The 14,684-nt window shown below is 40.7% G+C and overlaps 1 protein-coding gene across 2 annotated transcripts in view; it reads left to right on the plus strand.

Annotated features, from left to right (window-relative positions):
- LNX2 (ligand of numb-protein X 2) overlaps positions 1 to 14,684 on the plus strand; it is a 187,704-nt gene that overhangs the window by 124,737 nt on the left and 48,283 nt on the right. For both annotated transcript variants that reach the window (XM_077298294.1, XM_077298295.1), the window contains exons 4-5: positions 5,784 to 5,983; positions 10,469 to 10,837. In XM_077298294.1, coding sequence (XP_077154409.1) covers positions 5,784 to 5,983; positions 10,469 to 10,837 — 569 coding nt within the window. The remainder of the gene's footprint in view (positions 1 to 5,783; positions 5,984 to 10,468; positions 10,838 to 14,684) is intronic.

Genomic DNA, 14,684 nt, shown 5'->3' on the forward strand with positions numbered 1-14,684 from the left:
AATTTCTGAAGACTCTTAAGAGAAGAGGGTTGCGTCCAATCACCAATAGCCTGAACCTTGACAGGATCCATCTCGATGGAAGAGGGGGAAAAAATGTATCCCAAGAAGGAAATCTTTTGAACCCCAAAAACACACTTAGAACCCTTCACACACAAGGAATTAGACCGCAAAACCTGAAAAACCCTCCTGACCTGCTGGACATGAGAGTCCCAGTCATCCGAAAAAATCAGAATATCATCCAGATACACAATCATAAATTTGTCCAAATAATCGCGGAAAATGTCATGCATAAAGGACTGGAAGACTGAAGGGGCATTTGAAAGACCAAAAGGCATCACCAAATACTCAAAATGGCCCTCGGGCGTATTAAATGCGGTTTTCCACTCATCCCCCTGCTTGATTCGCACCAAATTATACGCCCCACGGAGATCAATCTTAGAGAACCACTTGGCCCCCTTTATACGAGCAAACAAATCAGTAAGCAGTGGTAACGGATATTGATATTTAACCGTGATTTTATTCAAAAGTCGATAATCAATACACGGCCTCAAAGAGCCGTCTTTCTTAGACACAAAGAAAAAACCGGCTCCTAAGGGAGATGACGAAGGACGAATATGTCCCTTTTCCAAGGACTCCTTTATATATTCTCGCATAGCCGCGTGTTCAGGCACAGACAGATTAAATAAACGACCCTTAGGGTATTTACTACCCGGGATCAAGTCTATGGCACAATCGCACTCCCGGTGCGGAGGTAGTGAACCAACCTTGGGTTCTTCAAAAACGTCACGAAAGTCAGACAAGAATTCAGGAATCTCAGAGGGAATAGATGATGAAATGGAAACCAAAGGTACGTCCCCATGAGTTCCTTTACATCCCCAGCTTAACACAGACATAGCTCTCCAGTCGAGGACTGGGTTATGAGATTGCAGCCATGGCAATCCCAGCACCAAAACATCATGTAGATTATACAGCACCAGAAAGCGAATAACCTCCTGGTGATCCGGATTAACACGCATAGTCACTTGTGTCCAGTATTGTGGTTTATTACTAGCCAATGGGGTGGAGTCAATCCCTTTCAGAGGTATCGGAGCCTCCAATGGCTCCAAATCATACCCACAGCGTTTGGCAAAGGACCAATCCATAAGACTCAAAGCAGCGCCAGAGTCGACATAGGCGTCCGCGGTAATAGATGACAAAGAACAAATCAGGGTCACAGATAGAATAAACTTAGACTGTAAAGTGCTAATTGAAACAGACTTGTCAGGCTTTTTAGTACGCTTAAAGCATGCTGATATAACATGAGTTGAATCACCACAATATAAGCACAACCCATTTTTTCGTCTAAAATTCTGCCGCTCGCTTCTGGACAGAATTCTATCACATTGCATATTTTCTGGCGTTTTCTCAGTAGACACCGCCAAATGGTGCACAGGTTTGCGCTCCCGCAGACGCCTATCGATCTGAATAGCCATCGTCATGGACTCATTCAGACTCGCAGGCACAGGGAACCCCACCATAACATCCTTAATGGCATCAGAGAGACCTTCTCTGAAAATCGCCGCCAGGGCGCACTCATTCCACTGAGTAAGCACAGACCATTTGCGGAATTTTTGGCAGTATATTTCAGCTTCATCTTGCCCCTGAGACAAGGACATCAAGGCCTTTTCCGCCTGAAGCTCTAAATGAGGTTCCTCATAAAGCAACCCCAAGGCCAGAAAAAACGCATCCACATTGAGCAACGCAGGATCCCCTGGTGCCAATGCAAAAGCCCAGTCTTGAGGGTCGCCCCGGAGCAAGGAAATTACAATCCTGACCTGCTGTGCAGGGTCTCCGGCAGAGCGAGACTTCAGGGACAAAAACAATTTGCAATTATTTTTAAAATTTTGAAAGTGAGATCTATTCCCCGAGAAGAATTCAGGCAAAGGAATTCTAGGCTCAGACATAGGTGCATGAACAACAAAATCTTGCAAATTTTGTACCTTTGTGGCGAGATTATTCAAACCTGTAGCTACACTCTGAAGATCCATTTGAAACAGGTGAACACAGAGCCATTCAAGGATAAGAAGGAGAGAAAGAGAGGAAGGCTGCAGTATAGGCAGACTAGCAAGTGATTCAATTAAAAGCACACTCAGAACTAGAGGGAAAAAAAAAAAAAAAAATTGTAGCAGACTTCTTTTTTCTCTCCTTTCTCAGCCAGTAATTTAACCCTTTTTTTTGGGCCGGTCAAACTGTCATGATTCTCAATGGCGAGAGAACATAGCCCAGCATATATGAGAACTAGCTCTTGGAAGATGGAAACTATACTGACCATGAACTAAACCTGCCGCACAACTAGAAGTGGCCGGGTAGCATGCCTACGTTTTTTTTATCCCTAGATGCCCAGCGCCAGCCGGAGAACTACCTAATCCTAGCAGAGGAAAAGACAGTCCTGGCTCACCTCTAGAGAAATTTTCCCAAAAGGCAGACAGAGGCCCCCACATATATTGGCGGTGATTTTAGATGAAAAGACAAACGTAGTATGAAAATAGGTTTAGCTAAAATCGAGGTCCGCTTACTAGATAGCAAGAAGACAGAAAGGGCACTTTCATGGTCAGCAGAAAACCCTATCAAAACACCATCCAGAAATTACTTTAAGACTCTAGCATTAACTCATAACACCAGAGTGGCAATTTCCGCTCACAAGAGCTTTCCAGACACAGTAACGAAACAGCAGCTGTGAACAGGAACAATATGCAAAAACACACAAGGACAAAAGTCCAACTTAGCTGGGAGTTGTCTAGTAGCAGGAACATGCACAGAAAGGCTTCTGATTACATTGTTGACCGGCATGAAACTGACAGAGGAGCAAGGTTATATAGCGACTCCCACATCCTGATAGGAGCAGGTGAACAGAGGGGATGATGCAAACAAGTACAATTCCACAAGTGGCCACCGGGGGAGCCCAGAATCCAATTTCACAACACATTAGGTACCGAGATGAGATCCTCAGACCTCTTGTGAGACCATATGCTGGTGCGGTTGGCCCTGGGTTTCTCCTAATGTAGGACAATGCCAGACCTCATGTGGCTTGAGTGTGTCAGCAGTTCCTGCAAGATGAAGGCATTGAAGCTATGGACTGGCCCGCCCATTCCCTAGACCCAAATCTGATTGAGCACATCTGTGACATCATGTCTCGCTCCATCCACCAACGTCACGTTGCACCACAGACTGTCAAGGAGTTGGTGGATGCTTTATTCCAGGTCTGGGAGAAGATCCCTCAGGAGATCATCCGCCGCCTCATCAGGAGCATGCCCAGGTGTTCTACAGTACAGTAGGGAGGTCATACAGGTACGTGGAGGCCACACACACTATTGAGCATCTTTTCCTTGTCATGAGGCATTTCCACTGAAGTTGGATCAGCCTGTAATTTGATTTTCCATTTTGGTTTTGAGTATCGTTCCAAATCCAGATCTCCATGGGATATTCATTTTGATTTACATTGATAATTGTTATGTTTTATTGTTCTGAACACATTCCACTATTCAATGAATACAAATTTGCAACTGGAATATTTCATTCAGAGATCTAGGATGTGGTATTTTAGTGTTCCCTTTATTTTTTTGAGCAGTGTATATATTGTCAATTTTACATTTTAAAAATTGCAAAAAGCAAAATGGGCTGATGCAAAAGTTCAGACCTTAATTGGCCTGTTAATGTTAAGGCTTGTTCATATCATTGATAGGAAACGACAAGTGATGCAATTTTCCAGCTTTATAAAAACCCAGCCCCTTCTAACCTTGTGCCTACAAACAGCAGCCATGGGCTCTTCTAAACAGCTGCCTAGCACTCTGAAAATGAAAATGGTGGCAACCCACAGGGCAGGAGAACTATAAGAAAATAGCAAAGCGTTTTCAAGTTGACTTTTCCTCAGTTCAAAATGTAATTAAGGAATTGCAGTAAACAGGAACAGTGGAGGTCAAGATAAGGTCTGGAAGACCAAGCAAATTTTCAGTGAGAGCTGCTCATAGGATTGCTAGAGAGGCAAATCAGAACCCCCTCTTGACTGCAAAAGACCTTCAGAAAGATTTAGCAGATGCTGGAGTTGTGGTACATTCCTCTACTGTTCACAGACAACTGCGCAAATATGGCCTTCATGGGAGAGTCATTAGAAGAATTCCTCTTCTGTGTCTCCACCATAAAATTCAGCATCAGAAGTATGTAAAAGAACATCTAAACAAGCCTGATGCATTTTGGAAACAAGTCCTGTGGACTGATGAGGTTAAAATCACACAATAGACTACCTCAAAAGGTGCAAGCTGAAAGTTTTAGGCTACGTTCTCACTAGGCGTTTTTGCTGCGATTTTTATGCAAATTTTTAGCTGTGTTTTACAGTACCAGCAAAGTCTGAGATTTTCAGAAATCTCATGCACACACATTGGTTTTTTGTCATCAGTATTTTGTACTTTGCATGTTTTTTTGCACATGGATTGTGTCACATCTTTGTTTTTTTTACCCATTGGAATGAATGCATTGTGAAAAAACGCTGAAAAAAAATGCACCAAAAATGCAGAAATCTGGTTTTGCTGCGCTTTTAGTGCCAAAACCTCAGTCTAAAGACTAGGACTTTTTTTTTTTTAACACTAAACTTTATCAGCAGGCACAAGATACAAATCTAGCATGCCAAAACCGCAGCAACAAAAAAAACAAGGAAAACATGCTTTTTTCTGCAGCTTCTTTCCTGCTAAGAGATCAGGTTCTGCTGCATAATAAAAAAAACACTGAAAAAAAACGCCTAGTGTGAACTTACCCTTACAAAGGCCTTCTCAGTGATCTGATCTGAACATCATTGAAAATCTGTTGCTAGACCTCAAAATAGCAGTGCATGCAAGATGACCAAGGAATCTCACAGAACGGGAAGAATTTGTCAAGAAAGAATGGATGACAATCCCTCAAACAAGAATTAAAAGACTCTTGTCCAGCTACAAAAAGTGTTTACAAGCTGTGATACTTGCAAAAGGGGGTGCTACTAGGTACTAACCATGCATGCAGGGTGCTCAAACTTATGCATTGGCCCATTTTTCTTTTTGTAATTTTTAAAATGTAAAAAATGACTATATATTTCTTTTTTTGCCTAAAATACAAAGGAAATTTCTCATCTGTAACTTTAGGCCTTTTAAAGATCATTTCATCTACAACTTGCTTAACTGTTCGCAAAAATCTGGACGCAGTACATATATAAGGGAATATTCAAAAAAGTTAATATATATTCTCTTAAAAACAATATTTATTAAATTCCAATTTAAAGTTCACCCAAAAACCCTGTGTAAAAGGATCTAGGACAGTATATCCGGACAACTGGGACTGCAGACAGTATTGTGGATTGTCCAAATAAAATAGAATATGAGAAAGCTTAATGGTCAAACTTACTGGATCGAAAAAAAAACATATCGTGTATATAATGTGTGATATATACAGATGAGTAAAGAAATGGTTTCTAGTCACAGGAGACAATGCCATCTAAGTGTATAACTCATTTTTAATTTTAGGCTGGAGAGTGAGATATGTTACTTACACGGGGGATTTGATAATTTTTGGGAGGATTTGATAATTTTTGGGCGATAATACAACTTGTTGCCGCTGCACGTGCACCACTGAGATGTTTCTTGAGTCGTTTCTTGTCCTTGATGTATAGCTGTGATGCAGCATGCGGAGTAGTATTGATCTCTGCAGTGTATTGATCGGGACGGCACTGAACCGTAAGCATCCTATTGATATTGTTGTGTTTTTGTTTGTGTACTGGACAGCTTTGCATCCCCCAGCTAGCCTGCCTGAAGGAGAAATCACTACCATTGAAATACACCGATGCAACCCATACATCGAGCTGGGGATCAGCATCGTCGGCGGTAATGAGACCCCTTTAATAAACATCGTCATACAGGAAATATATCGTGATGGCATCATTGCCCGAGATGGGAGACTCTTGGCTGGTGACCAAATACTTCAAGTAAGAGAAAACATGCCACAGTGTAAATAGTTTTTATTAATTGCTCTGTATTCTCTGGTCGATGGAGTCCGCTGATGTCTGGGCTTTAAATAGTTCCAACTTCCCAGTTCCTAACGTTGCTGTGTTGGATAAAATCTGTCTCAATAATAATGGTATGAAGAAAACAAAAATAGGGAAAAAACAAATGGCCGCTTCCTGGAAGAGGCGATGCTTATCGTCTTAGAAATCCATCCTTGTTAAAGGGCTGTTCTTATCTTCATAAATGAGTGCTGTTGGGTATGCTTTGAAAAAAAAAACAAGCACTTTTGCAATTTACTGTTTATTAACATTTGAAGTCGTTGTTGAGATAATGACATTTTTGCTTACAGCCCGTTGCCTAGGAGACCGACCACCACTGTTGTCTAGCTTGTAAGCACTACACTGAATCTGGCCTGGAATAGGAGAAAACAACAAGCTCCAGCAGTACTGGCCGGCTTTAAACCAGTGCTTACAAACTCTATAGAAAAAAAAGCTTTGAGAATGGGAATAACCCTTTAAAGGGTTATCCAAGATAAAAAAAAAAGTCTGTTTTTTTCCCCCAAGAACAGCACCCGTTTCTTGTACATTGGCAGTGTTAGCTGTTGCAGCTCCTACATAGCCACAGTTCATGGACAACAGCAGAGCTGCATCTTATAGAAAGATTTTTTTCTAGTCCAGGATACCCCTTTAAATGGCATAGCCATGTACCAACGCTGAGGTGGTGTTTCCAACTTTGTACCGGAGCCACCTACATGATTACATAATAGACAGAGCCATGGGCAGGAGGTTGCATGGAGGCGCTGCAGCTTTTTGCCATAGATATGTAAGCTCTGCAAGCATGGTGCCTCGTTACATCTCTGTATTAGATATTATCCTCCTTGAAGCAGCATAACTCCATAATTTATTATGCGATGGGTCATCATAGCACAACATTATTTCTTTCAGGATCGTGCAGAATTTAACTAAACTAATCTCTGTTTGACTCTGTGTTTACTACAGACCAATGTGCCTCCATAATAACAAACTACTGACAAATTTTATGTAGTCTGATCGTGCAATCATACTTTCTATAAAATCATAACATGTTAGAGTTAGAAGGGACCTCCAGGGTCATGATGTTCAACCCACTGCTCAATGCAGGATTCACTAAACCATCTCAGATGTCTTTCCAGCCTCTTTTTTTTTTAAGACTTCCATTGGAGGAGAACTCGCCAAGTTCGTAGCAGCCTGTTCCACTCATTGATCACCCTCATTTTCAAAAAGTTTTTTCTAATATCTAATCTGTGTCTTTCACCTTTCAGTTTCACTCCATTGCTTCTAGTGTTTCCATGTGCAAGTGAGAATAAGGATGATCCCTCTACACTGTGACATCCCTTCAGATATTTGTAGACAGCTATTAAGTCTCCTCTTAGCCTTCTTTTTTGCAAGCTAAACATTTCTAGATATTATAACCGTTCCTCATAGGACAAAGTTTGCACCATCCTGGTATCTCTTCTGTTAACTTGCTCCAGTTTTTTTTATTTTTTTAAAATGTGGTGCCCAGAACTGGACACATTATTCCAGATGAGGTCTGGTGAAAGATAATTACTTCACAAGATTTAGACTCTAAGCTTCTCTTAACACATCCTAGAACTGTGTTTCACTTTTTTGTGGCTGCATAACACTGTTGACTCATGTGCAGTCTGAGATCTATTAGTATACTCAAGTTCTTTTTCTCACGTGCTGTTGCTTAGTTCTATTCCTCCCATTCTGTAGATGTAATTTTAGTGTTTCTTGCACAGGAGTAAAATCTTGCATTTCTCCCTGTTACATAACATTCTATTAGTCCCAGCCCATTGTGCAAGCATATCTAGATCTTTTTTTAATCCTTTTTCTGTCTTCTCTAGTGTTAGCTATCCCTCCTAGCTTTGCATCATCTGCAAATTTAATTAGTTTACCTTCAGTTCCCTTATCTAGGTCATTTATAAAAATGTTGAACAACACTGGGGCCAGGACAGAACTTTGTGGTTACCCACTTGAAACACTTTTCCAATTGGATGTGCAACCATTTATTACCACTCTTTGAGTACGATCACTGAGGCATTTATGAATTCACCTAACCGTAGCCTTGTCAATCCCATATTTGATAATTTTTTCAATAAGGATAGTATGAGATACTTTATCAAATGCTTTGCTGAAGTCAAGATATACTATATCTACAACATTTCCCTGATCCACCCAGTCAGTGATTTCATCATAGAAGGAAATTAGATTAGTCTGGCATGACTTGTTTGCTTCAAACCCATGCTGGCTCTGGTTAATTACTGTATACTTATCCAAGTACTTAGATACATGCTGTTTAATAATTTGTTCAAATATCTTTCCTGGTATAGCAGTAAGGCTCACTGGCCTGTAATTTCCTGGCTCCATCTTCTTTTCTTTTTTCAAGATAGGGACAACATTTGACCTTCTCCAATCTTCTGGGACTTCCCCTGTTCTCCAAGATTTTTCAAAGATTCTGGCTAGTGGTTCTGCAATTTCTTTTGCTAACTCTTTCAGTACCCTAGGATGTAATTCATCTGGACCAGGAGATTAGCTGGATCATGTAAATTAGCTAAGTGTTCCCTCACTATCTCTCTGCTTAAATGACTGTTTGGTTGTTTAATTTCTTTGATGGAACTGTGAAGATCAGTTGATGTTACATTTGCTTTCTTAGAGAACACAGATGGAAAATAGGATTTTAATAGTTCGACCTTCACAGCATCATTTTTGACCCCTTTACCCTTTTCATCCTGTAAAAATCCTATAGCATATTTGACTGCTTTTGCTTTTGACGTACCCCTAAAATCCTTTTGTATTTATTTTGCTCTCCCTTGCAAGCCTCACTTTATTACTGGCTTTAGCTCGCCTAACGCATTCCCTGCAAACAGCATTATATTCTTCTTTAGATATGCCCACCCATCTTTCCATTTACGTAATATACATTTATTTTTTCCTTTTTATCAAGTGTTTAAGTTCTGTGTTCATCCGTCCTGGTCTCGTTAAATGCTTCCAATTCTTCCTTCTTTTTGGCATTGTTACTGCTTGCGCAGTGGGAATTTCATTTAGCAAAATCTCCCATCCTTCTTGGACATTTCTGTCCTTTAGAACATCCAGCCCTTGGACCTTTCCTACCCTCTTTCTGAGTCCATTAAAATCTTCCTTTCTGAAGTCTGACCTTAAAATCTTCTTTGCAGGCCTTCCTCCTCTTGTAATCCAAAATTCAAGGATAGCATCGCTGCCACCATTCCTTCCTCAACCATTTCCTCCCTGTTGGAAAGAATTAGGTCCAAGATTTCAGATCCTCTTGTTCTCTCTTCTACTTTTTGAAAAATAAAGTTGTCAGCAAGAGAAGATAAGAATTTTGAGGACCCAGTACTTTTGCCCGAGAGAGATTTCCAACAAATATCTGGATAGTTAAAATCTCCCATTATCACTATGTTGTACTTTTTTGAGAACAGACACATCTGATGTGAAAAGAGTTCATCCATATCTTCAGTCTCTCCAGGTGGCCTATAGTAAACACCTACAATAGTGTCCATTCTGTTCTTCACTCCTTGTATTCTTACTTATATCGCCCTACTTCTTTCATTCAGTAAGATACCAAGACGTAGGAGACAGTTGAAGGAGAGTGTAACTGCAAAATCAGACTATACTTGGTATTGGAGATATATAAAAGCTGTAGATGCGAAGTGAATCAAAAAATCTTAGAGGTTGTCCACTACTTGGACAACAGTTTCTTAATTGCACGAGTCCCATCGTCTGTTCAACGATGTCGGAGCTGGATCTGCCGGCGATCATGTGTCATTGTTATGTTATTTGAGTGCTGCAGCCAATCAATTGCTGCTAGCTGGCTGCAATCTGTACTATTTCATCAGAGCGGAAGTCTGCCCTAGTGAAATATTGATAAACAGCAATCGAACAGTGACCGTTGATTGGCTGCAGTGGTTACTTGACAATGTCATATGAGCGCCGGGAGACTTGGCTACGACATCGCTGGAATGGCGCTAGTGCAAGAGGCAATTATAAGCTTTTCTTATTTTACTCAGAGGACTCAGGCATCTAAAAAATGGTTGACCAAATAGTTGACAACTAGTGATGAGCGAACGTGCTCGAATAAAGTGTTGTCTGAGCATGCTCTGGTGCCAACCAAGTGTCTCCAGCATGCTCGAAAAATATGATCAAGTCCCCGCGGCTGCATGTCTCGTGGCCGTTAGACAGCTGCAACACATGCCGGGATTGCCTGTTTGTTAGACAATCCCTGCATGTGTTGCGGCTGTCTAACAGCCTTGAGACATGTAGCCACGGGGACTTGAAGATATTTTTCGTTCATCACTATTGACAACCCCTTTAGGAAAAATTGCTTGATCTTATTATTGGTAATGTTAAAAAATACCGTACTTTTCTCATTTTGGATCCTAATTAATATGTTGTTTTTCTTTTGTACAGGTGAATAATTTCGACATTAGCAATGTATCCCATAATTACGCCAGGGTGGTCCTGTCTCAGCCTTGTACTGTGCTCCAGCTCACCGTACTCCGAGAGAGGCGCTTTGGAAGCAGAACACAAGCTCACATGGACAGCAACTTACAGAGGGAAGAAAGCTTCCATGTCACTCTAAATAAAAGGGGGACCAATGAGCAACTCGGCATCAAACTTGTCCGCAGAACTGATGAATCTGGAGTTTTTATTCTGGATCTCCTAGAAGGAGGACTCGCTGCTCAGGATGGGAGACTCCACAGCAATGATCGCGTCCTGGCAATCAATGGACTTGATCTAAAGCATGGCACACCGGAACTAGCTGCTCAGATTATCCAGGTAATATACCATGATACATCCTGTAAAAGATAATCAGCCCCTGCACCCGAAATTACACTGAGTTGTCTGCGGTGTTTTTAAACTTTCTTTTTTTCCCGTGCACAATGATAAACCTCTTGTAAGTCTTATAGAGTTGGACTCTTTTGATCTTGTGATTGCTAGTTGTCCTTTGAGTATGATTAACAGGTGAAATGCCGCTTTATCTTAGTAGTATATTATTACTTGCTTAGATTAAAATATAACTTTAAATAAGATCTAACTTATCCGTACTTTAAAGAAATGTCACAATAAGTCAGAGACATGCTAATAAGCTAATACAGCATATGTAGTGCCTACAGGATCCAATGATAGATAAAGAATAATATTGTAACTTGTGTAAGACAATATGTCTTAAAATATAACCATCATTTTAGTTTTTATTCACACTTTGTTGTTAAGTATATAATTCCACATGTGTTAACTCATAGTTTTGATGCCTTCAGTGTGAATTTACAATTTTCATAGTCATGAAAATACAGAAAAATCTTTAAATGAGAAGGTGTGTCCAAACTTTTGGTCGGTACTGTATATTTTTTGTAAATATTATGCCGAATAAATATTAAAAATAATTACATTAGCATCACTAAAATTACCCTGCAAACACTATTTTGGTATTCCAGGGGAAAAAAAAAAAGTTAGGGACATTAAACCACCACATGCATCAAAGTGTCTGTTCACTTATGACCAAAATTATCTGGTCATTAACAAGTTAAAAAAAGATTACGTGTTCAGAAATAAGATGAAATAACACCGAGCAGAGAAATAATTCTTCACAGATGGACTCATTAAATCATGAAATCTGACTAACTGGAGATGTGAATTGTTTTTTTGAAGCATGCCAACATTGGGTAAGTGTGCCAGAACACATTGTTATATCTTATCGAGACATCTTTACAGAGGACTGCAATCATGAAAAGTGCCGCACTGTGGTCAACCTGTACTTTACTGCTTTTAGAGGTCAGCGCTGTGCTGCTGTGGCCCACATTTCTTCTAACACAATGGTGTGTATTCACTCCTAACAAACAATTCGGAACGGTAGATCATTTTTTACACTTTTGCTTTTTTCTAAAGAAACCTGCTACAATAAAGGTGGTGTCTGATGTGAAAAATCATGGTACAGAGCAAGGAAAACTGAGCAGATATATAGGTTCATGGTAAATGCTTGATTAAAGGGGATCTGTCAGTAGGATTAATCCTCCTAAGCAATCTGTATGGTCATGTAGGTCATATTTAGTTGCATAAAAAGATACCTGGATATCTGCGATCCTATGTTTTATCCTTTTTTCCTAATTTGTAAATGAGCTGTTAAGATCTATGGGTCGAACATAGATCTCCTTGAGAATCTACCTCCGGAGATTATTTTCAATTAAAGGGGGAGTTACCAGTATGAGACGTAGATCAGGAGAGCAGACTGTCAGTCATTACACGTCTCACACTGGTAATGCTGCCTTTCATTTAAAATAGTCTCTGGAGGCAGATTTTCTGGGAGATGTATATCCGGCCCATAGATCTTAACAGCCTATTTACATATAAGAAAAATTTGGATTTCTCTGAAATTTGACATCACAACGCAGATATCAAGGGATCATTCATATTTCTATAAACTGCAAGCCCATAAAGTAACCTGAAAAATAAGAAAAACGAGTTAGATTATACCCACCCAGGGGCGGTCCAGTGCGATCCGGTCCGATGGGCGTCGCGGTCCGTGTCTGGAGCCTCTCATCTTCATGCGATGACGTCCTCTTCCTTGCTTCCTGTCGCGACTCCTGCGCAGGCGTACTTTATCTGTCCTGTTGAGGGCAGAGCAAAGTACTGCAGTGCCCAGGCGCCGGACCCGGACCGCGAAGCCCATCGGACCAGACCGCACCGGACCGCCCTCCCAGGTGATTATAATCTAACTTGTTTTTCTTATCTTTCAGGATACATCGGGAGCTTATCTACAGCATCACAGAATGCTGTAGATAAGCCCCTAAAGGTGGTGGCCGCAGCTTATATACGAAAAAAATAGGTGACAGATTCCCTTTAAGATCGTTGACCCTACTGACATTCCCTTTAAATTTCCTGTTGGCAGGCTTGGGGTATGTGCACACAATTTCTTAATTTCAACTACAGAGAGGCTAAGGTGTTCCAAGGCAAAGCCGCTTCAGGAAAAAGCCTGCCATCTATTTCCTGAAGTGTCTTCTCTGGCAGTTTTGCTGTCTTTTTTTGTGGCACCTCTGTCTCCGACATCTTATCCCTATACTTTGAACTATAAAGAATAAACATGCTTCTTCTTTTAACCACTTCATGGTTTCTGAAATCTGAAACAGTTAAAATAAACTAACAGTTGGTGAAGGTGTGCACAGCCATTTAATTTTTACATTGCAGCGCATTATGTTTAAGTTTTTAACAATTTTTTAACAAAACAAATAAATAAATTAAAAAAAAAGGTGCTTCAGTACAGAAAAAAATGTAGAAAATGTATGGCAACAATGCTTGTCGACAAAGGGGTCAATGCTTGTCGACAAAGGGGTCTCTGTAATAAACTCACCTTGGACAGATGTGCTAATGGCAGCCACTACTCACATGGTCGTCAGTCATCGTTGCACCTTCTGATGGCTGGATGCAATCTGCTGGAAGAGAAAGTAAAGATACCAGCGAGAGACCTAGGCAATGATGAAAGGAGCAGCAGGAGATAAAAAAGGTGGACTACCTCTTTGAGGGTACTGAATACACATGCCACTGCCAATACCACCAGTGCTATTGACTGTCCGGTTTTGCTGTCTTCCTGCAGAATTGTGTAGCCACTACCGGTCAGATTGAGAACCACATGCGCTTGCTGCAGCACCTTTGGACCAACCATAAATGGATCTAATTTAGATTGCGGTCTGGACCATGTTGTGGTCTCCGGGCTTGGGGATCAAGTCTCCAGTCATTCTACGTGACTGCAGAGTTGTGGGTCCTCGCAGTGCGCATATTGCACACTGTCAGGATGCTCTGACATCAGCACTGGGATCGGACAGGTGCCATTTTCATACATGTGGTCACATTCTGACTAGACGTGCAAGTTCTCACTCAATACAAGTGAATTGAGCGAGGCTAGACATGTCTAGTCGTAATGTGATCGGTAACTTTTTTTGCATGGGTGTAGAAGACTCCTCTTGCAAAACTTCAGCAGGTTTTACGCAAGACTTCCTATATCTACAAGTGCTTCTCACTAGATTAGAATATTATCAAAAAGTTAATTTATTTCAGTTCTTCAATACAAAAGGTGAAACTCATATATTATATAGAGTCATTACAAACACAGTGAATCTATTTCAAGCGTTTATTTCTGTTAATGTTGATGATTATGGCCTACAGCCAATGAAAACCCCAAAGTCATTATCTCAGCAAATTAGAATACTTTATAACACCAGTTTGAAAAAATGATTTTAACATCCGAAATGTTGGTCTACTGAAATATATGTTCAGTAAATGCACTCGATACTTGGTCGGGGCTCCTTTTGCATCAAATACTGCATCAATGCGGCGTGGCATGGAGGTGATCAGCCTGTGGCACTGCTGAGGTGTTATGGAAGCCCAGGTTGGTTTGATAGCAGCCTTCAACGCGTCTGCATTGTTGGGTCTGATGTCTCTCATCTTCCTCTTGACAATACCCCATAGATTCGCTATAGAGTTAAGGTCAGGCGAGTTTGCTGGCCAATCAAGCACAGTGATACTGTTGTTTTTAAACCAGGTATTGGTACTTTTTGTGTAGAGAGGTGCTAAGTCCATCTCCAAAAATCTTGTCGGCAGAGGGAAGCAAGAAATGCTCAAACAATTCCTG

This window comes from Ranitomeya variabilis, chromosome 3 (genome assembly GCF_051348905.1).
Source record: "Ranitomeya variabilis isolate aRanVar5 chromosome 3, aRanVar5.hap1, whole genome shotgun sequence".
NCBI lineage: Eukaryota > Metazoa > Chordata > Amphibia > Anura > Dendrobatidae > Ranitomeya > Ranitomeya variabilis.